Genomic DNA, 25,023 nt, shown 5'->3' with positions numbered 1-25,023 from the left:
AAAATAAATAAACATTAAAAAAAAAAAAAAACTACACACCCACTACCCAGCTTTAAGAAACCACACACTCCGATACTATTAAACCCCCCCATGTTAGCACCCTGCTGGTTTCCCCCATCCTCCTCCCTGAGGGAAATCACCATTCTGAGCTGGGTGCTCATTATTCGCTCGCTTTTCCTCAGAACTTTATTTCCTATACAGAAAAATGAATGTACTGTTAAATTTTGTGTACTTTTGACATAAGTGCTGTCAACTGTCTATGCTCTTTTGTCACTTTTTTTGTACATTATTTTCTGAGATGTGTCTATGTTTGATGCTTAAAGAGATGATCCCTTTATTTTCACTGCTGTATAGTATTCCATTGTGTGCAGATAAATGTACACATATATACATATATCCACACAATGATACATATATATGTCTCCCTCCCCCTCTCTTCCCCCCCCCCCCATATACCCCATATATATGTCATTTTCCTATTAGTGAATAATGAAGTGCTTTCTACTTCTCTGCCATTTTAACAAAGCTGTTAGAAACATTCTTGTACCTGCGTCCTGCTGCACATGGGCAATAGTTTCTCTAGAGAGTATCTACTTAAGAGTACAAGTGCAGGGCTGTAGTGTATGTCCAAATTCAAGATTAAGCCATGTTGTTTTCCAAAGGAGATGAATTAATTTACAGATGCAGTGCAGTGGGTGTGACTTCCTTTTGCTTTATGTCTTCTGCACTTATAATATCAGCCTTTAAAATTTGTTTGACATATGTTGTGCATATGAAATGGTTTCTCAGTATTATATTAATGAGCATCTTTATATTTACTAATGAAGTTGAACATCTTTTTGTATATTTTTTGGCCAGGCTTTTTGTCTCTTTTGTCAAATACTTATTTCATGTCCTTTGGCCATTTTTCTCTGGGTTGTTTGTATTCTTTATTGATTATATCATCTCTCAGCTTGTGGCTTATTTTTCCTCCTTTTTAATGTCTTAACAAACAAAGAATGCTGGATTTTAACATAGACAAATGTATACATCTTTTCCTTAATCATTTGTGCTCTTTGTGTTTTGTTTGACATCTTTCCTTATCCTCTGATCATAAAGATATTCTTCTAGGCTTGATTTCGGCTCAGGTCATGATCTCATGGTTCCTGAGTTCGAGCCCTGTGTCGGGCTCTGTGCTGACAGCATGGGGCCTGCTTGCGGTTCTCTCTCTCTCAAAATAAATAAACTTAAAAAAAGATATTCTTCTATATTCTTTTCTAGAGATTTCAAGGGTTCAATCTTCGTATTTAAGTCTTTAATCCTTCTGGTGTTGATTTTGTGTGTGGTGTAAAGGAGGGATCCAGCTTCTTCAGCTTCTTGTGTTTTTTGTTGTTTTTTTTGTTTGTTTTTTAAAGTAATCTCTACACCTAACATGGGGCTCAAATTCATGACCCCAAGATCAAGAGTAGCATGCTCCACCTACTGAGCCAGCCAGCTGCCCTCAGCTTATAGTTTTTTCACGTGAATAACCTGTTATCCCTATTGAATGAACTTTCCTATCCTCCCTCATCTGTAGTGCCACATCTTAAATTCTTATTTATTTATTTATCTATTTATTTACTTATTTAGAGAGAGGGGCAGAGAGAATCCCAAGCAGACTCAGCACTGTCAGCGCAGAGCCTGATGCAGGGCTTGATCACTTGATTCATGAGATCATGACCTGAGCTGAAACCAAGAGTTGGACACTTAACCAACTGAGCCACCCAGGTGCCCCTATAGTGCCACATCCTAGGAGAATAAGATGCATCCAGAAGACGCACCTCCCTTCACCTGTGACTTTTGCCCCCTGGCATACTGGAGGCCATTAGCAGGGAAGGCCTTGCTGTTTCACTCTGTGCTTTGCTCTTTAGGTTTCCTGCTGCCCCCAAGAGCCCTTAGACAAAGATGCTGTAGCCCTGGTGAGCTGGTAGGCAGTGAAGTACATTTGGGGGTTTAACATTTCTCCTGCTTCCATGGCCACAGATTCTCCAGCTCTGTATTGGGAACCATGACCTTTTTATGAGGAGAAGGAAGGCTGATTCTTTGGAAGTTCAGCAGATGAAAGCCCAGGCCAGGGAGGAGAAGGCTAGAAAACAGGTGAGAAAGACCATGTCTGAACCACTGTTGTCACTGCTTCTTGGTCTTGGCTTGGGAGGTAAGGAGCAGTCGTAGGCTGACAGGTGTCATTTGGCAATGGACATACCTTCTTTTATTTTATCCCTGTTGGATCTTTACTGGCCAATGCCCAGCTGGTGTGGTGTCTGCTCTGGAAATGAGGAATAAATTCTAAAAGCATATACAAAAGAAACATCTCTAGTTATTTCCCCACTTAAGTGAAGTGGGAGTAATGCAGGTTTGGGAAGAGATAGTCAAGCCTGGGTCTGTCTGTCTGTCCATCCATCCATCCATCCATCCATCCACCTAGCTAACTCGCTTTTTTTTTTTTTTTTTTTTTGCCTGCCGGTCTCCTTTGCCCAGCCTTGTCCTTTTCTAATTAGAAGGTGATAGAATGCATGACAGCATCTCATGCTTACCGTGGGAATGCTAATTAGACTTCGGCCACATTTCCCCACCACGGGTCAGCCCAGGCGGCATATTGCCTGTGGTGGGAGGTGCCAGGAGAGCTTATCAGCAGACTGGACAGTCCGCATCATTGTTTTCTACTCATAAACTATCTCGGCTCACCAAAATCCACACAACTAATCTGAGCCTCGCTGCTGAGAATATCCACTGTGGCTTTGGACTAACTCCTAGACAGAGTAGCAGCAGCTGCAGTCAGCTGCCCGCAGGACTCACAGGCTCGGAGCAGTAATCATTAGTCTGTGCGCAGCTCTCTGATGTGGGTAGTCTGGCGAGGCTGGCTCCCTGCCCTGAGATTTACAATGAAATGCCCAGTTTGATCCAGCATGCTTTTAGGGCTCCCATCTCTTTGCTCTCTGAGATGGCATACTATAGATGTGCTATTTGGGATGCTTTGGCGGCCAGGCTGGTGGAATGGGTTTTGTTGGACAAAGAAATGCTCCTGAGCCAGCACGGTCTAAGTGGCAACTTCAGGAAGAGCCTTCTTTGACCTCTTTTCAGCTGAGCAAAGCTTAGAAGTGAGAGATCTGAAGACGGCAATGAGTGTGTAGGCCTCGAGATTGTGGCAGAGAAGAGCGTGCATACACCCCACACCTGCACTGTCTGTGGAACAGCAGAGGCAGGGGCCTGGCACCTGCAGGCGGGCTCCATGGCCCAGTAGTATAGACACTGACCTTGGAACCAGATGTGAAAGTTAGTATGTGACATTAGTAGCTGACTTATCTTCCAGATCTCAGTTTTCTCATCTGTTAAGTGGAGCTAATGGTATGCCTTCTCTGTCTCAGATCAAAGGACACATTGCACCTGAAAGCCTTTGTGAACTTAAACCACCTTGCAAACAAGAGGTCCCTTATTATTGGGTGGAGGTCTAGGGGGAAGTGCAGTGCTGGGAATGGAAGGTGGTTGCCTGGGCTTTTGTCAAGGGGAGAATAATAGAGATACAGTAATCCACCTAATGGAAATTTGTAATGCAGTGGAAATTAGAGAACAAACTGGCCAAGCTTTTCACTGACCTGCAAGGGAAAAATTAGAGAAGAATTTACAGTATTTTATTGCTTGTCTTTGCATTATTCCTTCGAGGCCCAATGCCTTTTTTTTTTGGCTCAGTATTTACAAAAGGCAGCAATCTTAAAAATCTTGGGTTTGGGAGAAAATTGAAGCAAGAAGTAATTAAATGTGCTCTATTTAAGGAAGAAAATAGTGCAGTGGTCACTTCTGGCTTCTGCTTTCTGAACTCAGTTAATACCCTAGGATCACAGAGAATAGCACTTGTCCTGTGCTTGTTCCCCTTATTAAGCTCTGCATGTGGCCCAATTAACACAGTGATCCAGAAGGCATGGGAGGTGGCGGCAGCTTTGTACCAGTGCCTTAAGGACAGGGGGCTGTGTTCCCCGCTCGGCTCCCTCCTGTTGCAGGCCTGGCCGGGAGCTGCCTCTGCGTGAGTCTGGGAGCCTGTACCGTGGGGCTGTGGCTTCCCCCTGTGAAACACAATGTGTGAACTACACGATTCCATCTTCCCTGTGGGTCAGAGGCAGGAGTGATTGTGGATGAAATTAGAGATGTGGGAGGGGTCGTGTGGGTGAGAAATGGTGAGGTGGCTCGTCCAACCAGAAGAAAGCTGTCTGTTTCTGGGGCTCCATCTCAGGGAGAAGGAATCTGCATTGCATCCTGTCCGCTGCTGGGCGGAGCCACGTGAGGTCTTCCAACAAAAAGGGATATCGGCAGGGTAGCCATTTCAGCACACTGTGTAAGAATGCCTCCTTCGATCCAGGTAGACTTGGCAGGGCTGGCTTTTTTGTTGTTTTGTTTGTTCCCTCACCCCTAGATGGTTTTTCAAGGGACACAGCTTTTGATTCTCCAGCTGGTTTTGAAGGACAGAGGGTGGTAGGTGACAAGAATGACACTGCCAACCTCTAAAGTAAAGGGACGAAGAGGGTCTCCCTGGGCATCTCTGGACACTGGGCGTTCTAGGACCCTTGTGGCAGTGTAGGTCGTGAGCCCCATGACTCTTGTTCCCCCTCCCCCACCCCCCAGATGGAGCGGCAGCGCCTCGCTCGAGAGAAGCAGATGAGGGAGGAGGCTGAGCGCACAAGGGATGAGTTGGAGAGGAGGCTGCTGCAGATGAAAGAAGAAGCAACAATGGCCAACGAAGCACTGGTGATTTCTGGGGGAGTCTGGGTCCCAGGAGGCTACACGGGGATTCCCTTGGGTTTTGGGAATTAGGTAGGCCTCCTGAGGACCACAGATAAGTAACATTTGCTTTGACATTTCAGCTAAAAAAAACAAAAAAACAAAAAAAAAACCGGTGCCTTTTCTTTCCACCCATGTTGGCAGGAGATCATGTGTGGCCAAGCCCCATTTTCCCCGGGGCGCCTTTAAAGCAGGGCCTCTCTGCCTGCCCCGGGGGTCAGATCACCCTCTGTGATGAAAGTTGTCCTGTGCCTCGTAGGATGGTTAGCAGTGTCCCTGACCCCTACCCACTAGATGCCACTAGCACCACCTTACCCTTGATTTGTGACAATCAAAAACATTGTTACCTGTCTCCCACTGGTTTGAACCACGCATTTAAAGGGAAAAGCCTTGGTTCAAGTGGTACTCAAAAAGGTGCTTTCTTGTTGTTCCCCATGGGTGGGACTTTCTGAAAAGTTGAGGGTGTGGCCGTCTGGCCCTTGCCAAAGTGTCATCTGATGGGGCATTCAGTGGCAGGGCCCCGGGGAGTCTGACGCTCTGGTTCCTGCTGACCTGAATTTCTGAGGCCACATCTGGGAGGGATGACAGGCATGTGATCGATCCCCATCCCAGCTGATAGCACCCTTCTCTCCAGATGCGGTCCGAGGAAACGGCTGACCTGTTGGCGGAAAAGGCCCAAATCACTGAGGAGGAGGCAAAACTCCTGGCGCAGAAGGCCGCGGAGGCCGAACAGGAAATGCAGCGCATCAAGGCCACAGCCATTCGGACGGAGGAAGAGAAGCGCCTGATGGAGCAGAAGGTGCTGGAGGCTGAGGTGCTGGCGCTGAAGATGGCTGAGGAATCGGAGAGGAGGTTAGAGGTGGGGAGTCCAGGGCACTGGGGCCCAGGCGAGGGGCTGTTCAGTCGTAAACTGGCCCTGAGGCAGAGCTTGACCGCACTTGTCCACAAGCTGCTTCAACTTCTAGGATGGTGGGGTGGGGGGAGGCTCCTCCCTTGACAGGTTGGTGAGGACTGGTACTTAAGCCGGTGTGGGCTTTGGGGGCTGGGATTAGTGGAAGGGCTCAGGAACACGGTTCTCTAGTCGAGTGGACCTCTGGTCATGCTTGTGTCTGTGATAAACCGCCGTCCCTCTGATAGCCATGTTTGCAGGAATGCCATCAAGCACGTCTGCAGACCACTTTTAGCTGAGGAGCTGTAAGGAGGCTCTTCGTAAGCTTAAAAAATGTGGTTCTTTTCCCTTTTCATTTAGGGGACATGTGGGGAGAGAGCAGCTATTTACCTTTAACGTGGTAATGAGGAACCCGCTTCCCTTCAGCCATTCTTGGTGCTAAGGCTCCCGAGGCAGATAGGAGGGGAGGGCCAGGATGGAACTGTAGTCTCCACTTTTCCAAGAGTATTCTAGCCTCTGGATTGTTCTGGTCCTGCAGCCTTCAGATAAACACTGGCACATTCCCCACAGCATTTGGCTCTATTGACTTAGAACACTTGAATTTGGCTTTTTGCTACCAAGGTGCATTCACTACAGTTTCCTCTCCGCTTTCTGCATGTCGTTCTGGGAATATGGATCTTTGTTTCCTGCCCTGTCTCGGGCCCCTTTCTTTCTGTGTGTGGGTCACTTCCCCCAAGACCGATGTTGGGCCTGGTCCCTGGGTCCTGTGTCTTGCAGGGTGAGGCACGAAGACCTCAGCGTTGCTGCTCACCTTGCCTGAGGTTGGCCCTGGGCCTGCAGTCGTTTTCCTTGGGGGCTGTGAAGAATCGATTCTCTCTCATCCTGTCCTTCGTGATCCGATATAAGATCTTTGATTCATGCACTGTACCTTTGCCTAGCTCACTCTCACCCACAAGTTAAGCAGAGGAAGCTGTTGGCCCCTCCCCCTCTCCTCTCCCTCTACCAATTGCAAAGGTTTGAACTTGACTCCTTCCCAGCAGCTTCCCTGCCCTTCCCATTTAGATTTACCATTGCAGTGAACAGTACTCAGGAATGTTATCCTTGCTTTGGAAGTTCTGATGTTCATGTCAGTGTCCCCCCCACCCCACCCCACCCCCCACTGGCCTTGTTTGCCTGATCTGGTGCCATCATCAGGGTTAACTCAGGTCGCTCCTCTCCAGGGGGACTGTGGGGAAGAGGGCTGTCTTTCTTCTACCTGTCACCTTCATGGACCTGACATCTCCTCCTTTCCTTGCAGGGCCAAGGAGGCAGATCAGCTGAAGCAGGACCTGCAGGAAGCCCGCGAGGCAGAGCGAAGAGCGAAGCAAAAGCTCCTGGAAATCACCACCAAGCCCACATACCCGGTGAGCCTGGCTGGGAGCTGCCAGCCTGCAGCTGCTTCAGACCTTGTAGCTTTCTCTTCCCTCCAGCCCTTCAGTTCCGCTGGTGGTGCCACAGCAGAATGAATGATGCAGAGGGCCTGCAGCTGGGGAAGGGGCAGAATGCCTGGTCTGCCATTGGCCTTGGACTGGTCACCTCTCTGGTTGCCTGGATAGCAGGCAATGGGGCCTTTCCTAGCTCTGAAATGTTTTTCTTCGTCTTTTTTTTTTTTAAGTTCATTTATTATTTCTGAGAGAGAATGAACAAAAGCAGGGGAGGGGCAGAGAGAGAGAGAGGGAGATAGAATCTGAGGCAGGCTCCAGACTCTAAGCTGTCAGCACAGAGCCCAACCTGGGGCTTGAACTCATGAGCCGTGAGATCATGACCTGAACCGAAGTTGGATGCTTAACCGACTGAGCCACCCAGGCACCCATGTTTTTATTATTCTAAGTAATATAGTCCCAAATTATTTTTAAGAGGTGATGGCTTCTTCTTCTTCTTCTTCTTCTTCTTCTTCTTCTTTTTTTTTTGAGAGAGCAAGGTTGCAAGTGAGCAGGGGGCAGAGAGAGAGAGAAGTGGGGCTCACTTGGCACTCATGTTTTACCTAAAGTGAGGCTCATGTTCACCCGAAGTGGGGCACGAGCTCACCTGAAGCGGGGCTCGAGCTCACCCGATGTGGGACTCGAACTCACAACCTGTGAGATCATGACCTGGGCTGTAGACAGATGCCACCCAGGCACCTGAGACGGTAGCTTCTTGATGCCAAGCTGAATGTAATCTTCAACTACCTTTGTGTAACGTATACCATCATTGCAGTTCTGGGCAGGAGTACCGTATACCTCAGGGTAAACTATGGCCATGTAAGAACCATTTTCCAAACTCAATTTTGGGACAAGGAGGCAGACTTCAATTAAACAGGGTCACACCATGAGTAGACAAGCCTCTTCCCTTCCCTTCCTCTGTGCATTCAGTTCAGCAAACTGTTCTGTTCCATATAATACCATGCACCTGGATAGTTCAGTTGATTAAGTGTCCAACTCTTGGTTTCAGCTCAGGTCACGATCTCACAGTTTTGTGGGTTCATGCCCCGCACTGGGCTCTGCACTGGCAGCATGGAGCTTGCTTGGGGTTCTTTCTCTCCCTTTCTCTATCTCTCTGCCCTTCCCCTACTCACACTGCCTCTGTCTCTCCCAAGTAAATAAATAAACTTAAAAAAAATAATAATGCCAGGCAGATGCAGAGTCTATATACAGATAGGGTGCACAGAGGCCTGGAGGGGAACATAGCCCAGCTTGTAGGGGCAGGAGAGGCATAGGATCGTGCCTGAGCTGGCTCTCAAAGGGTAAGGAGGAGCTAGCCAGGCGAGAAAGAGACTGTAGGGTATTCGCAGCCAGTGCACAGATGTGCACATGGCACAGTGTGTGCACTGCACACTCACAAGGCATGCAGCCAGGAGGCACACAGGGCACAGCGGCGTAAGCTGCCCAGGGTTTGAGGTGGAGGGAAACGTGAGCGGTTTCCTATTGTCATCTGTTCTGGTTATCTATTACTATGTGACAGGCCACCCCCCAAGCCAGCCATATAGCTCAAAACAGCCATTTGTTATTCTCTCTCATGGCTTGGTGCATTGATTGGGCTGATGGTCCTTCCTCAGAATCTCTGAGGCAGTCGCAGACAGCAGCCAGGACTGGAGTCGTCTGAGGGCTCATCTGGGCTGGGCACCTGAGATACGAGTGATTTTAAAATATATACTGGAATGGGGTAGCCTGGCTAGCTCAGTAGGTAGAGCATGCAACTCTTGGTCTAAAAATAGATGGGTAGGTAGTTATGTAGGTAGGTAGAAACAAAGGGAGGGAGGGAGGGAGGGAGGGAGGGAGGGAGGGAAGGAAGGAAGGAAGGAAGGAAGGAAGGAAGGAAGGAAGGAAGGATGGATGGATAGGAGGGAGGGAGGGAGAAAGGAAGGAAGAAAATAAAGGAAGGAAGGAAAGGAGGGAGGGAGGAAGGAAGGAAAGAAAGGAAGGAAGGAAAGGAGGGAGGAAGGAAGGAAGGAAAGGAGGGAGGAAGGAGGGAAGGAAGGAAAGGAAAGGAGGAAGGGAGGGAGGAAGGAAGGTAGGAAAGGAGGAAGGAAGGGAAGGAGGGAGGAAGGAAGGAAGGAAGGAAGGAAGGAGAGACACTGGAGCAAACTTCATGTGCTCTTCAAACAGTAAATAAATAAGTCCTGGAGGAGCTCATTCATATCAGCCTTTTACTCATATTTCATGGTATGGATGGATTGTAATTCATCTAAGCAATCCCCTATGGATGGGTATTTAGTTTGTTTTCATCTGCAGTTGTGAACAAAACTGCAGAAAATATCCCTGAGCATAAATCTTTGCACATACGGTGAATGTACTGGTAGAATAAATTGTCATAAATAGAACCGTGGGGTCAGGTTTTCCATTGAGATGCTTTCCACAGAGGTTGTCCCAGTGTCTGTTCTCACCCACAGTGCAGCACTCAGCGCCCGTCTTTTTGGAGATTTTGATGAGGTATAACATCCATACAGGGAAGTGCCCCAAATTATAACTGTACAGCTTGATGCATTCTCGCAAACTCAACACACCAATGCACCCAGCACCCAAATCAGAAAACAGAATGTTCTAGTACCCCAGAAGCCCCCTCTCAGCACCACCTTCAACACCCACGCAGACAGTCTGCCTCAAGCCTGTCATCGTCTCAGATGAGCGCTCTGGGCCTCTGCTCTTTCCCAGACGCTGTCCCAGACTCAGCCAAGGATCCAAGGGTGAAAGAGAGGCAGATCCTGCCCTTAGGAAACTTGCCAACAGTAAAAGAAGAAGACACAGCCAAAAGGGATTTTTTACAGGGTGGAGTTAGGGAAGTGCCACCACAGAACCAGAAGCACCATGTATAGCAAAGAAAAGAGTTGCCATCTGGCCAAGAGGGATCTAGAAAGGCTTTGGTGAGAAATCCTAGTATTTGACAAGGGCCTTGAAAGTGAGGTGGCGTGTAGCAAAAGGAATAGTTTAAGCAAAGGAGCAGAAACAGTGATGTTCACGATCCAATAGGGCAAACAGTAGGAAACACAGGAGAAGTAGATCGGGGCCATATTTGAGGTGACCCTTTGTTCTGGGATGAGAAAGTCCTCAAATCTAATTGCTTTGCCGTCTGCTTCAAGCCCTGCTCTGGCTCTGTCTTCCAAATCCAAACCCCTCAGCCTGCAGGGCAGCCCTCTATGGTCTAGTCCCGGCCCCCCACCCACCTCACCACACCGGTGCCGCAGACCCTCGGCTTTCTCGCCAAGCATGCTCTGCCCTGCCCAGTGCCGTGCCTCTTGCCTGGCATGTCTTTTCCTCTGTCATATCCTCTGCTGCCAACAGAAGCAGGATCTCTTCTGGCACACCTTCTCCAGCTCCCCAGCCTCTGTTCACTCCCTGGCTGTAGTGTCTACCTTACTTAACCGGGATGATCTGTAAGCACCTTTGTTTACTGAACAATACTGTCAGCTGCTCAGAGCCAGGGACCCTGTCTTGTTCTCTGCATCTCCAGCTTCTAGCCTGGGGCTTGAGGGCTTCCTCAACAGAGAAGTGAGTGGGAGTAGTGTTTAATTTGGCTGAGCGTGAAAAGCTGGCAAAGGTTCGAGGGAAGAGGAATGATTTGTCTGGATTTGTAGTCTTTGGAGCCAGTCACCTGGGAGCAGCCAGTGTGGGTAGATGGGGAACAGGAGAGACTGGGGTAACATGAGGCCATGGTGGTGCTGGGAGGCCGGGCCTGAGCTGTGTGCCCGTTTCTGTGGCTGCTGGAGGATCAGTGGTTAACACAGCAGTGCCCCCTGTTCCCATAGAACCCGAACCTCCTAACCAGACATTTCTCATTCATAGCCCATGAACCCAATTCCAGCGCCATTGCCTCCTGACATGCCAAGCTTCAACCTCATTGGTGACAGCCTGTCTTTCGACTTCAAGGATACTGACATGAAGCGGCTTTCCATGGAGATAGAGAAAGAAAAGTACGTAGTTTCCTGACTTCCGTGACCCCAGCCAGTGAGCTAGAGTGGGGCCATCTGGGCTTGGAAAAAGTGGAGGGTTATCACAAGCATCTGTCACTAGCCCCTGCAGGATTTGCTCTGTTCCCATCCTCTGGAGGAAGAATTTCCTCATCAGAACTGAAGGACGTCACACCAGCGTCCAGTCTTCCAGGATAACAATGATACTTGATTGGTGACCTGGAGTTTACAGGGCTCAAAACCTCACCTACAGTCTCAGACTGGTTTTCCGGGAACTCTGAGTCAGTCAGACTGCTGTTCACGTGGCGATAGAGCACGTGATAGTGTTCTAACACGGTAACAGAACATGCTTCCTAGTTGTGTCCTCTGGCAGCTGAGATCTGCGGCACTTCCCATGTCTAGAACAAGGGTCAGAGAAGAAACTCAGGCTCGAGGCCGAGGAAGGCAAACATCCAGGTCAGGCCGGCCCTGCTGTCCGGGGCAGCCCTGAGCTGAACCCCCACATGCCCTGTTCACAACAGCTTCTGCTGTGCTCTCTCCTCCTTCCTTTCATGGTTGGTGGAAGTGGAGCTGAGGGGGAAAGAAGAAATCTAACTGAGGTTCCTCCGGATTCCCAACCACAGATCAATTGGCCACTCGTGCCACAGCTTACTGGAGAACCATCACAAAAGCTGCTGGGTGCATCGGTGTCCAGTCTTTTTTTTTTTTTTTTTTTTAAATGTTTATTTATTTTTGAGAGAGAGAGAGAGAGAGGGAGAGAGAGACAGAGACAGAGTGCAAGTGGGGAAAGGGCAGAGACAAGGGGAGACACAGAATCTGAAGCAGCCTCCAGGCTCTGAGCTGTCAGCACAGAGCCCAATGCAGAGCTTGAACTCAGAAACTGTGAGATCATGACCTGAGTTGAAATCCCACACTTAACCAACTGAGCCACCAGGTGCCCCCCTGGGCCTTTTTAATGTTTATTTATTTTTGAGAGAGAGACAGAGCATGAGCCAGGGAGGGGCAGAGAGAGAAGGAGGCAAAGAACCTGAAGCAGGCTCCAGGCTCTGAGCTGTCAGCACAGAGCCCGATGGAGGGCTCGAACTCCTGAACCGCAAGATCATGACCTGAGCCGAAGTCGTATGCTTAACCAACTGAGCCCCTCAGGTGCCCCATGTCTGGGCTTTTTAGCTTTGGCTCATTTCATTCCCACTAACTAGCCTCAAACTGACATCAGAGGTAGGTTTTAGTGTGCCATTTATAAATGAGAACACAGATCTGGAGTGTTTAACGAACTCACCCAGCATCACACAGCTGATGAGGGACAGAACCGGGATTCAGCTCCAAGCCCATCTGAGGGTTTGTGCTTTCACCTTGTACAGTATCCTTGGAAGAGCTCTCTCGGGACAGTGCCTCTTTGGAGCTTGGGGTGAGCAACCACGAGCCTCTCCGTGGTATCTGCTGTCCAAGTTCATCTTCAAGTCTTTCTCCATTGACCAGGCATAGTAAGCATTTCGTGGTTGTGATCAGGAAGAGGCTACATCCTGTTCCGTGTTCTGCTTTTTTATAGTTTGTATTTTCTTATCACCCATGCATGTGACATTACCATCACATGACAGACTCCATATACTAGCCATGGGAATCACTACAGAATTAGCATTTATATTGCATGATTTGCCTGGCCATGACATTATAGTTGGACACTTTGAGAATGATTTCCAGATTTTCACCATTGTAGATACAGTGTATCTACCTGCAGGTGGTGGTGGGAATCTTTTTCTTCCTGATATTGGCTGAGCAAGCTTCCATTCTGTTTAGGAGATGATGTCCCAAAACAAGTAGGGATGTGGCCACGGCCTAGCAGAAGAGGTCACTTGAATAGAATCACTTAACCAAGAAGGGCCAAGACGAGGAGATGTTTTGGATGTCAGGAGTCTTGATTCATGTGTTGTTGCTTGTGCGGAATTAAAAACTATCTACTGTAACTGGTATTTGTAGAGCGCTTTCAGACAGTTTACCAGAGGGCTTTCCTACCCTTTATTTTGCTTAATTCTGACCACAGCCCTGTGATCATTAGCCCAATCTCATGGCCAAGGAAACAGATTCAGACCTGTTTAGTGATTGGCCCAGGCTCCCACGGCCTGGGAGTGTCTGAGCAGAGATGTGATGAACTCCATCCAGGCTGCAGACCCTAGATCCCATGTCTCACTGTTGCCAAAGCCATGATATACCGTGTCCTCTTGCTGGCAGAGTGGAGTACATGGAGAAGAGCAAGCATTTACAGGAGCAGCTCAATGAACTCAAGACTGAGATTGAGGCCTTGAAACTCAAAGAGAGGGAGACAGCCTTGGATATTCTGCACAACGAGAACTCTGACCGGGGTGGCACCAGCAGCAAGCACAACACCATCAAAAAGGTACCGAGTCTCCCGTCTTTCACTGATCAGGACAGTCATTAATGAAATGGAGGTTGGCATCTGGTTTCCTGAGTAGCCAAGTCATTAGACTGTTATCATTTTTTATACATACTTAGTTGAGGAAATTTTTTAACTCACGCCAGAAAGGGAATTTAATCCGCCAGTGACTGTGAACCCATTGGCTTGATGGAAGGGGAGCCTGTGTTAAAAGCTCTGATGAAATGAATCACTGTTACGAGACAGGTTTTGATCCATCATTTAGCATTAAAGCGATTCTGTCTTTTAAGCCAAGGGGAGTTCTGCCCAGGGAGCTGCCTTACTTCATGAGAAAGCAAAATGAAACAGAGGCTTTTGAGAATGGACTCTCCCTCTAGTCTTTTTGGGTTATTAAGTGGCAAGGACTATTTAAAAAATCCTGTTCTTACTTTAAAAAAACCAAATTCTGAATTTTTAACGTTTTTCATACTTAAAAGGAAGTGTCTAGAAGAACCTTAATGTTTTAAAAGATGAAACTTCATTTATGTTGCTATCAGTTTCAAATTGTTCTCTACTGATATTTTGAGCGTTCAGGTTTTAGAGAAGGTTAAATTCCATAAATATCAGCCCAAGAGTGTGCTTCTCTCTCAGACAAAGCACAAACGGCCCCTCCTGCTGGTTTGTTCCTGACTTATAGCCCAGGATCAGGCTAATACCTGTAAAAGAGGTGTCATTAAGATGAGACTGTTCATTGAGTTTAGATCATGATGGTTTACCTAAGTTTAATTTTTTACTCTTTACCTTATTCTTTAGCGTGGTCTCCCAGGTTAAGGAATATCTGTTTTCAGTAGTTAAGCTGCATCTGAAAACTCCAAGGGTTCTATAGCTACTTGCCAGTGCTAATGGGTACAGTCGGGAGCCTCAAATTCCTTCTCTGTACTCCAGTTAGTATTGGCACCGGGTAGAGAATTCCTCTTAATAGCATAGCTGAAAAGGAAAGGCCTTTCCCCATTCCACATTCTTCTTCCCTCTGGCTTCCGTTATTTACTGGGTTTCACTTCCAAAACTAAATTATTGAACAGTTAGTGAAAGGGGAGCTAAAGTGAGGCCTCAGCCAGTGAGCCGAGAGGCAAAATGATGACTGGGCCAGGGAGCCAGTCAGCCCTCAAAGGAGCTTCCTCAGGCACCCCACCCCCAACCCCCGCTCCTGTCCCCAGGCTCCTCATCTGGGCACACTGAAAGGTCTCGTCTTTGCTGTTGCTGCCGTGAGCCAGGCCCTCAGGAAAGCCGGAGGGACCTGTTTCCAGGCCATAAAAACAAATAAATGAAGTCACTTGTCACCATTTCAGGCCTGTCTGAGCATTTTGCAAATGGCACATGTGGCATTTGTTGATATCACAGGGTATGTTTTTGTTTTTCTTCATTTTATTTTGCTGGTTTAGCCTCAAGCCCAAGGCAGAAGACCTATCTGCATTTGAGCCCTCAAAGTAGGTTATCCCAGGTACTCTGTATGTGGTGATGGTACTACCCTCTGTGATACTAACCCATGCATGAGCTTGCCTGTCTCTGTCCCTGGGCCATGCTGAGCCCTCCCGAGGGCAGGTGGCACTGGGTACTGGCCGCAGCATGCTTTGAGTCTGAGAGCAGGCGTCCGCCCTGTGGGGCCAGACCAACCTCCGGGGGTTCAGAAGGCTGCCTCGTTCTGAAGAGCATGTCATGGGGCTGTAGGACCAGCTGTCCATCACATTTTGTGTCATCGTTGGGCTGGGGATGGTCATGGCTTCTCGTCCAGTGAGGTCTGTCTAAAATCTTTTGTCTCAGTGGCATAGTCCTTAGATAAATAGCTCTAGCATGGAAATGGGATAGATCTGGGTGTCTTTAACTCAAGATCAAGACCTTTCATGTGGTGACAGCTTCTGAAGACCCATGGTCGTACCTGGTCGCAGAATGAAGGGGCTGTCCTCACTCACTCATTTGCCTTTAGAGCCTCCCCTTTCTGTACACATCCACTTTCTTTCCAAGTCAAGCAAACCAACAGTACAGCAGTCTGATCTGTAGCCCATCTAAGTGGACCACCATCTATCTGTCTGTCGGTGCTCTGAAGACTGTCTCTGCTCAGCTCCTCCACAGCCTGGGGCAGAGTTGTGGTCAGCATGAACTCACATTGGGACAGTCGCTGGCACCCAATAGATGAGCAGTCAGTGGTTGTTGAGTGAATTAATGGAATGATTGCTGCTTTCCTTCTGCGATAGTTCATCATCCTCCCAACATGCCTCGGCAGCAGGGAGAATTTATTATGCCCAGTAATAACATAACATCCTGCCTCTGCTCCTTACCTAATCCCTAGCGGTATGCCAGCCAGTGGGCCCACCGACACCTGACAGTCGCGTAGGATGTGTCCTTTGGTGTCCTCGCCACAGTTTCTGCTGTTAGAATAAAATAAGCTCACTGGAAGCTTTCTACCAAAAAGTGAGATCTGGCATAAGATAGACCTTATTTGTGGTTGTTATCCAAGCAAGAGAGGTTAGCTATTAAAGTCCCAGATGGATCTCATTATAAGATGGATTCTGTCTGTCAGTGGTTCCAAGAGCCCATAGCATGAACCCCAATTTGTGTGTGACACTTTTATTTAGCGGGCTCCTATTTCTTCAGCTTTCATACCACACATTGGCATCAAACGCCCTGACACCAAGCAGCGCGTGCTCTGAGCAGTGCAGTATGACCAACGCTGGAGTTGGGCAGGCCAGGGGGATCATCTGTCCAAGTGGTGACCCCACGGTGCCCAGAGGACCCTGGGGTGGATCCACTTTGGTTTCCTGGACTTTGTGACTAGCACAGGGTCCAGCAGAAAAATCCCTTTTTGTGTCAGCCTGTGCTGTCAGGCATTCCTGCATATGACCATACCATTCCACCTTGATACGATTTCATCTGTCTTTTTCTGTAATGATTCAGAATGTTTCGATTCTTCAGGGACCTGATTTTGACCGCCAGTTCTCACTGAGCTCTTATTATAGACAAATGAGGTTTGATTTGCAGTCAGATTTGTACTGTTCCGAGGACATTTACAGAAGTCTTTTTTTTTTTTTTTTTTTTTTTTAATGTCTTGATGTGAACTTGTTTTCAAAGCAGGCTGCCAGATTCCAGTTAATCAAGAATTCTGATTACTCAAGGGTTAACAGAAGAATGGGCTTGGCTTTTAATAATAGCTGGACTTATCTCAGCATTACTAGATTAAATAGTGGCAGTTTTTGCTACACTTCACGTTTGATTCTCTTTCCATTTTCTGGACTTTGCTGGTCCCTGGAGCTAGTGACTAAGCATGAAGAGTAGCCACCTGCCTGTGCTGGGGTAGCCCTGGGGCTGTGCCTACTGTAGTCTGGGCCAAAGTAAGCCTAGTAAAGAGAAACACCACTGTGGGCTTTGGAAGTTTGGGCACCTAGAGTGTGAAGGTCAGAGCTCCATCTACAAAGTCTAGGACGAGAAATGCAGAGACTGGTGGTGACCTGGAGAGCTTCCAGTGTCCTGAGAGCCCATTAATCTTGGTTCAAACCAGGCTGCATTGATTTTTGTTTTGTTAATGTTTTCTGATCATAGATTTCTTCAAGAAAAGAATGGTTCTACCTACCTCCCACAACGCAGGCATGTTCCTTCTCCTCACCTTCAGTACTTTCCTGCCTCACTGTGAGGTCCCAGTGTCCTCTCCACAGTACTGTCACTTAAGCTAATTCCAGGGATTACCCTTGGGTTCAGGGCTTAGTTATCATGTTCCCTTGGGAATGCCAAGAGGCTGTCCCGTCTGGCTAACCGAGGTTACCACTACTCTGCTGCTCGTTTTCTCTGTAACTCTTACTTTCTCTTAATGCCCAGTGTCCTCACCTGTAAAAAGTGAACAAAACAGTTCTTAACCCCCAGGATTGTTAGGAGGATTAAAAGAGGTAACACACCTCTTTTACACAGGAAGAGCTCAGCAAAGAGTTTCCATGAGTTTGGAGGTAAAAACTTTGAAAAAGCCAGAATTAACATCACTGGTTCCTTTGCTATCCGATTTGAGTTTGCAAGGGTATATTTTGTTCCTCCTGCCAATCTTAACTGCCCACATTTCCACTGCGCTACCCCCCCCCCCCCCCGCCATTGATAATCAGTGCAGCTGGTTTGGCATTTGCATGTGACTCAGAGTGGCACCTAGTTGTCAAGAGTCGCTCTTAAGAACCTAGATTCATTTCATTCTCAGGGGGAGCGACAGCAACACATACTTCTGGCCTCCGAGTCTTTTGAGTGAGGGAGTGAGGTCCGGCAGTGAGGCTGGAGTGAAGGGGACACAGGTGCCGTGGGCTTCAGAGCCACAGTGCCGAGGAGGTGAGCTGTGGCCGGCTATGCTGCACACTTTGGAGGTGAAGATGCAGTGCCAGAGCTTGTACATTTCGGGGTCTTGCTCTCATCCCCTCTCAGGGGACAGCTTTCACTCCCCCATCCTGAGCTGGTCTGAGTGCCAGCAAACTTGTCATCATTTTTGTGCCCATGATCTCCAGGGGAGCACAGGGTTTCAAGGGAAATCGACAGAGGACAAATCATGAGGATCGTGGAGCTTAGAAAGTTTATTTTATTAGTAAATGGTTTGAGCCATCAAGGTCCAGCTGTGGTTTCCGCTGGTGGAGGAACAGGAATGAGTAGCCTTGACAGTTCTCTGAAGCTCTAGCTGCCGCTTGGATCCAGAAGACATAAAAGTCCAATGTCATCTTCAATTTGCACTGACTCCCCTTGGAGATGCAGGGCTGGCGAAGTGAAGTAGAACACTTAGAACACCAGGGAAGTGATAAATCACAGGGCAGGATTGAGTATGCATGAAAGGCTTCTCCCACAATTAAAACCAATGGCCAGAGCCTCCCTGGTGACCTCTGGTCGCCCGCCTCAAAGAGGGCTCTGGTTAGTTTCTGATGCTTGTGTGTGGTTAATGTGTTCAGCCCTTCCATGACCCTGGTCACTGGACCTGAGCTGGCAGTTGGCTCTGCCTGCTTTGGAAACTGGGCATCGTCTGGTGCGGCATCCTCTGCCCTGACTTAAAGGCAGCGTGCACTGGCTCCCAGCTCCAGAACCTTTCTTTTGTTGCTGTTGAAGGGTGGCAGAGGCAGGAGGGGGGAGGAGAAGAACGGGGGAATGGGAGTGGGGTGGGAGCAAGGATTAGCAAGGAGCAGCAGCACTCAGGTGTGGATAGCAAACTCGTGGAAGAGATTGCAATGACGAACTCTTCCCTGCTCTGTGGGAAGCACAGCGAAAGCATTGGGAAGCACAGCCTGGTCTCCGGGAGCCTGCTCTTCCTGGATGCGATGCCTGGGCTCATCCCCGAAGGCCACTCTTACCTTAACACGTGCACCAGCTAGATGTCCAGGTGCCTCTCAACTGGGGAGGGCTTACCATTCTCTTGCTTGTTTCTGGTAGCTCTCTAGATAGAAGATTCTGCCAGCCTCTTTTCCGAAAGACCACGACCTAGTTCCTCTTCTTGGTTGGGAGACTTTACCCAGTCAAGCAGTTGCCCTTTGGGGAGGCGTTGAAGATCGTACAAAACCTGCTTTGCCCTCTTAGGATGTTTTACAACCATTTGGAAGTGCCTGGGGACATTATTGGGCCTTATTTGATGCAGTAAAACATCCCATTTGGTCCCTCAGCACTGAAGATGTGTTTCAGTGCAACCTTCCTCCGGCACCTGATTTGTTACTGCAACAGTGGGAGGGAAGAGATGGGATGCAAACTCATTCTGCGGGCTCGAGGTTCTGTTCTTATGATCCTTGCTGTGATTTCCCTTCTGATATTGGCAATTTGAAAATGACATCAGCGTGTCTGCACCTTTTTGCTAAGGTACTCAGTGCTCAGAGAACTCTGTAGCTATGAGTTCGTCTCTACCTGCCCAGTGAAGTGAATCAGACTGATTAGTCCATTTTCCAGGTAGAAGGACGGAGTAGCAAAGGCCCCTGCCAGCATCTCACGGGCAGCTCAAGACACAGGCACACACCAGTTGCCAGGCATCTTCCTACTTTAGGTCCCTAAAAGATTAATATACAAAAGAGACCCTCTGGGCTTTCCCTGAATTGAGTTCATTAATTGGGATGGACTTGGCCTTTCCTCCCACCCCTGCTTAGGGATAAGTGTGCGCACAGCTCTCTCCGCGTACACATCACCAGATGGCATTTGGGTGCAAGCCGTCACTAGCAAGACGGCAGAAGGGCTTAATCTGGCCAGTGTACAGCAACTATCCCCCTTCACTGGCCTGCCCCCTCCTTGGCTCTGATTTGGAAGGGGGGATGTTGATCACACCCTAAACCAAAGATTATGTTGGAATTTGCTGCTGCTGATTTGGCTGTCACCTTTCTGCTCCAGAGTTGGCTTTCTCCTGGTGGATCCCAGTGCCAGAGAATCCGCATGTCCTTTTGAATCCGTGCCCTCCCCCGCTCCTTCATTTTTGATATGTAGTGGCGGAAAGGAGGTGTAACATGATTTTAGGGCTTGCATTTCAATTCCGCTGCATTTTTATGGGACAAGCAGTCTCAGCGCCTGGAGTTATTAGGTTAGTATCTAAAATGGGTTCAGCACTGTGGGTCTTATTGTTTAAAATGAATTAGACGGCCCCCCTCCCACCTTCCTTTCTCCTCCCTCGGGATGAGTGGATTGAGGCAAGGCCCCCAGAGACTAGTTGGAGGAATCCTGGCGCTCTGATTAGTTTTGTTCTCCCAGCTTAATTGTAGAGCTTCCTTTCTCTTGTCATTGATAGCCCAAGTGGCTCTGTGTCCTGCCCACCCCCACGCCACCCCTTTTTGCTTTAGGAACAAGATTATCACAATGCGGCCTTGTGAATCAATTTTCTCTATGTGCTGATGAAAGTGTAATTCATTCTTAATCAAGCAGCCTTGCTGCTGCAGGCTCTGTGCCGGAATACATTTAGTTACCCTCCCATCACTTTGGGAAATGATTCCCCCAAAAGGACTTTTAGAGGAGAGCTGGAAGGAGAGTTGGCAGCCAGCCTGGTGCTGTCTTTTTCCAGCAGGGGGCACTCTTGAGAATGATGCTGGAGGATCCTTTGTAGCTGGCCACATTCCCCACTGCCCCCCAGCTGGGAGGGATTGGGGAACCTGGTGCTTGTCACAGGTGCCTTCCAGGCTTGCTGTCTCTAGACCCTGGAGCCATTTCTTAGGACTGGGCAGGTGCCAGATCGTTGTGTCTTGATGGGCTGCCTGAAACGCTTGCCCAGTGAGCAGGAGCCGGTTGAACCTGCGTATGGCGTGCAGGCCTGGGTTAGGTCCTGTGTAGGCTTGAGAGGAGCCAGCCTCCTGCCTTTTTAAGGAGACAGATATGTCTCCCGGATCTGAACTGGTTGAGATTGGATGGATGTGCCCATGTGGTCACACCACACACAGTTGTGATAGCTCGAAGAGGTGTAGCTCTGCCAAGTAGCTCTCTCTCCTGCCCTTTCACAGCCTGGTGGCTGTCACAGACAACTGGCAGTTTGATGGACAAATGCGCAGGAGGAGAGGTGACTGCCAGGCTTGTGGCTGTTGATGCTGGGCAGGATGAAGGGGCCAGGCCCAACAGGTGGATCGGAGCCCCTCGTAAGATAAAGACCAAGCTGTATAGATCTGCAGCAGAGAAAGCAAAGGAAGTTTGTCTCCTCAGAAAGGAATTGGATTAGTGACAGACTTGAACAGCCGGTTCAGTCAAGAGAGAACTTAATTCCTCCTGTATTATTCACACGGCTGATTTTAATCAGATGTGAAGAGACAGCTGGAAGAGAGAAGCGGGTCAGCCCAGTGCCTGGTGAGGAAACTTCATGTTCTTTTAGTCATCTTTAGGGAACTGGCAAGAGCACTGCAGGATGGAGGCTTTGTGCAGGGCCTCTGTGGTTTATGGCTTCCCGAAGGAGCTGGCGGGACTGCCGGGAGCCCCAGGGTTGGCCCTTGTCTGGATTCAGTGTGAGTTTTGAGCGGTGCGTGGCAGACACAGTCACTAGTCGTGTCCAGGCAGAGCTCTAGCTGTTTGTCCTTAGAAGGAATCAGAAAGGTGGACCAGATTCAGCAGGTCCCAGAATGATGTAGCCATTGTCTGCAAGGCCCTGCTTGTCTCTCCACGTCCCAGGCTTTTTCGCTTCACCACCTACTTAAATTCAGAGGAGACCTTTTCTCCGACAAGCTTGGAGATAGGCCATGGCAGTGTAGTCCCCCCCCCCCCACCATGGCAGTGTAGGACCCCACACCATGTGCCCTCAGGGAATTCCCCTTTGTTCCCAGAGGTGCTGCCTCCCCCACCCGGCAAGTCGGGCCAGAGGGAGCAGAGGGTTATTGTCATTGTCGATCATCAAACAGAGTGCAGGGTTGGGGGGTGGGGGGGACTGGGGAGACTGGCTTCAGTTCTCACAGTGTGACCTGCAGGAGGTGAGGGCCTTCGTCAGGCCATCTCCATGGCACCTTTGCTGTGCTGTGAGCAGATAGCCGGGCCTGTCGCTGAGCAAGAAGGCAGACCAAACACTGACACGGGTTCGTACACCTTAAAGCATGGGAGGGCGGCAGGGAAACCAGGACACTTGTTAGCTGATTTTCATGAGCACACAAAGACCCACAGAGCCAGTTTGTTTTATGAAGGGCTCGCTTTGTGCCATTTCCTCTGAGCCTTCCCCTTCTCTCTTAGGAATACCCCTGCCTGTAGCTGTACTGTAACTGTGACAGTTAGTGAGCTTTCTAGAAACAGCAGGTGGTGACAGATCCCACAGGTGAGAGGAGCCAGGCTGAAGGCAGCTTGACAGATGCTATTGGCAGTGCCCTGGGGGTCCTCCTGACCTCTGCCCCTGGGTTTCTGAGTTCTCGCCCAGTGCAGACCCTCCTCTCACTGCCTGCTTCCCCCACCCGCCTTCCTGCACGAGCACAGGGAGAGCTGGCTGGCTCCAGAGGAGGACATCTTGATATCTAAGATAAAGGATGCTGCTGAAGGGGGGAGCAGGCAGAGGCCATGGTGGGAACTGGAAGGGTTCCAGCCGCAGACAGTGCACTTGTGCAATAATTTCCCCTGACAGCAGGGTCCCTAATGGAATTAGGACCGCCAGGAATTACACAGTAAAGGTAAAAGGCAGGGGCAGTGGTAGCCAGATCCGCCTGTGAGCCACAGCGGGAGGCTCCCAGTGTCCTCAGCGTCCACGGTCACGTCATCCACCTCTGTCTGGTGGGTCTGCCTGTTCCTGTAGCAGCCTGGTGCCTTATGGAGGATTGTGGTACTCTTTCCTCTTGCCGAGGCCACATGTCTGCGGTGCTTTCCTACTTCTACATGGCCAGAGTATTTGACTTTGCTCCAAACCTTTCCTCGGGCTGGGGTACCACTTGTGCTCTTGTGAGATAAGAGGTCAGGCTGAGCCCCTGTCGTGCAGCGTGGGGTGGGGTGGGGATCCAGGGAAGCATCTTGCCCACCCGAAGAGGGCTTTGCATCCCAACAAACACATGCTTGAATAACTGGAATCTGGCACTGCCAGAGCTGCCAAAACCTTCCCCTGGCACCTCGAGGGGACAGCCAGCACGCAGCTTGGGTAGAGGATCCAGGAATTCTTGGAGCCAACACTGTACAAATGGGCAGAAGGCTCTCAGAGGCCCCCACAGCCTGGGCTTCCTGCCTGGGGAAGTGGCCAGGCCTCTCGGGGCCATCCTCTCGCCCTGCCTTGGAGGCCACGAAGGCCAGCACAGTGCATGCCCCTGCCTTCTGTACCCCCTCTAGCCTACACTCTGCCCTGCGCCCCCACTGGAAGGAGAGGAGCCAAAGCTGGGGTTAGGGGAAGAAATGTGATGCTGCGATTGGTGCTAACAGCTGTTGGGTTCTCCGTGAGCATCAGGCATGGTGCTGACTGCTTCACAGTGCTTCCCAGTTACCCTGCGTGTCCCCCTGTGAGGAAGGGGTGCCATTGGCCCGCTTCACCGTAGGGAACTGAGGCCACAGTGAGTGAGTGACCTGCCCAGGACCATCCAACTGGTCAGCGGCCTTAGGTCAGACAGCCTGGCTGGAGCTGTCTGTGACTCAGTGTGTGGAAGGGCTGTGGGCATCTCCCTGTCCCCTGTTGGTGCCTCGTCCCCCCGAGGAGCCAGCCAGAGGTCTTCTCCGAGAGCGTGGAAGAAATCTAAGTGGAGACATTGGGTTTCACACCTTTTGATTTAAACTCTCCAGCAAGAGGATTTTGTCTCAGTGATTCTTAGGTTCTCTTTCTTTCCTGGTTAACATCATGAGTCCCATTATCACAGAGCACATAACCCGCAGCCGTTCTCCTCTGACTGCATTTAGGGAGAAACCCATCCAGACTTGGCTCCCTTCTAGAGGGAGTTCCATTTAAGCAAAGAAATGAAAGCTCTCTCCATTCCCATTAGAGCTGGGCTTTCCAGAGGGCTTCTGAAATTGGTTCCACTGACAGCCCAGACGCGTCCCTGCACTCAGCTTGTTAGTCAGGAACTTCAAGGCCACAAGATTTGGCAGGGTTTAAAGAGCCAGCTCTCAAGCTGTCTCATTTGAGCACACTGACGCCGCCTGTGTTTGATGGAGAAGGGATTGGTTTTGAGCTTCCCTCCCCCACCCTTTAGAGAGGCAAGATGGTGCCAAGGACTTTTCAGATTTAGAGACTGCCAGAGGTCCAGGGAATGGGCCAGACCATCCAACCCACTTCCATGGTTTAACTCCAGAGGAAAGAGGCTCAGAGAAGTCAAGGGTGTCCACTGAGGCCACACAGCGAGCTGGTGACAGAAAAGAATTAGTGTCCGGGCCTTCTTAGCCTCGTGTGGAGCTCTTGCCTTTCCCATGCATCACACCATTTCCTTAAGAGCCTACATCTTACTCATTCAACAAACATTGTTTGAGCTGCTACTAGGTGTGAAGCAGTAAGCTAAGTGGGTTTGGGGGATATGAAGATGAACACTATGTGCTCTGTGTCCACCTTCCCTGAAAACCCTCCTTTACGAAGTCCAGGAGCTGGATGTGGAATACACAGTCTCACCCAAACTGGTGATTTCCGGAGGGGGAGCAGGTGCTGGAAAGTGTCCGTGCCAGATGCTTCTGTTTGGGGAGATCCTGGGAAGTGGCCTACAGAGTCTCAGGGGCTGAGGGTTCAGCAATTCCGGACGGTCACAGATTCTAGTGCCTTTTCTACCATGCCAAGAGCTCAACCCCTGATCCTGTCTGTCTGCATCTTCCCAGCCCTGTGCTTCTTAGGGCAGCATCCTTCCTGGGAAGGCCTTAAGTTTCCAGACAGAGGACTGCCCCTTGGGGACTGCCCCCCTTGCCCGAACCAGCCCCAACCAGAAAGCTCATTGCCTCCCAGCTTGTAGATGCAAACCCCCTGTGAGCTGCCAGGTCATGGGCAAGTCTGCTATAGGGCCACCTGGGGAGCCAGGAGTGGGAGGGACACTCCCCTCCTTGTCTGACACAGGCCTGCCTTGCCTGAGACTTGTGTTGCCAAGCCGGTCCTCTGAGCCCTGGAGAGGACGAGCATCCCAGGCTGGCGCCACTGCAGACGGAGCCCCACAGAAGCATCTTAGACACTCTCGT

At 49.6% G+C, this 25,023-nt stretch overlaps 1 protein-coding gene across 4 annotated transcripts in view; it reads left to right on the top strand.

Moving 5' to 3' along the window:
* Positions 1-25,023, top strand: part of NF2 (neurofibromin 2) — a 79,885-nt gene that overhangs the window by 51,584 nt on the left and 3,278 nt on the right. For 2 of the 4 annotated variants that reach the window (XM_042961584.1, XM_042961586.1), the window contains 7 exons: positions 2,002-2,115; positions 4,633-4,755; positions 5,423-5,640; positions 6,975-7,080; positions 10,975-11,102; positions 13,329-13,494; positions 14,913-14,957. In XM_042961584.1, the coding sequence (XP_042817518.1) occupies positions 2,002-2,115; positions 4,633-4,755; positions 5,423-5,640; positions 6,975-7,080; positions 10,975-11,102; positions 13,329-13,494; positions 14,913-14,948 (891 nt within the window). In that variant the 3' untranslated portion in view covers positions 14,949-14,957. The remainder of the gene's footprint in view (positions 1-2,001; positions 2,116-4,632; positions 4,756-5,422; positions 5,641-6,974; positions 7,081-10,974; positions 11,103-13,328; positions 13,495-14,912; positions 14,958-25,023) is intronic. The other 2 variants (XM_042961585.1, XM_042961583.1) reach the window with 1 other exon arrangement.

Source organism: Panthera tigris, chromosome D3 (assembly GCF_018350195.1).
Source record: "Panthera tigris isolate Pti1 chromosome D3, P.tigris_Pti1_mat1.1, whole genome shotgun sequence".
Taxonomy (NCBI): domain Eukaryota; kingdom Metazoa; phylum Chordata; class Mammalia; order Carnivora; family Felidae; genus Panthera; species Panthera tigris.
Note: the sequence above shows the minus strand (reverse complement) of the source record. Positions and strands in the feature narration are given on the sequence as shown.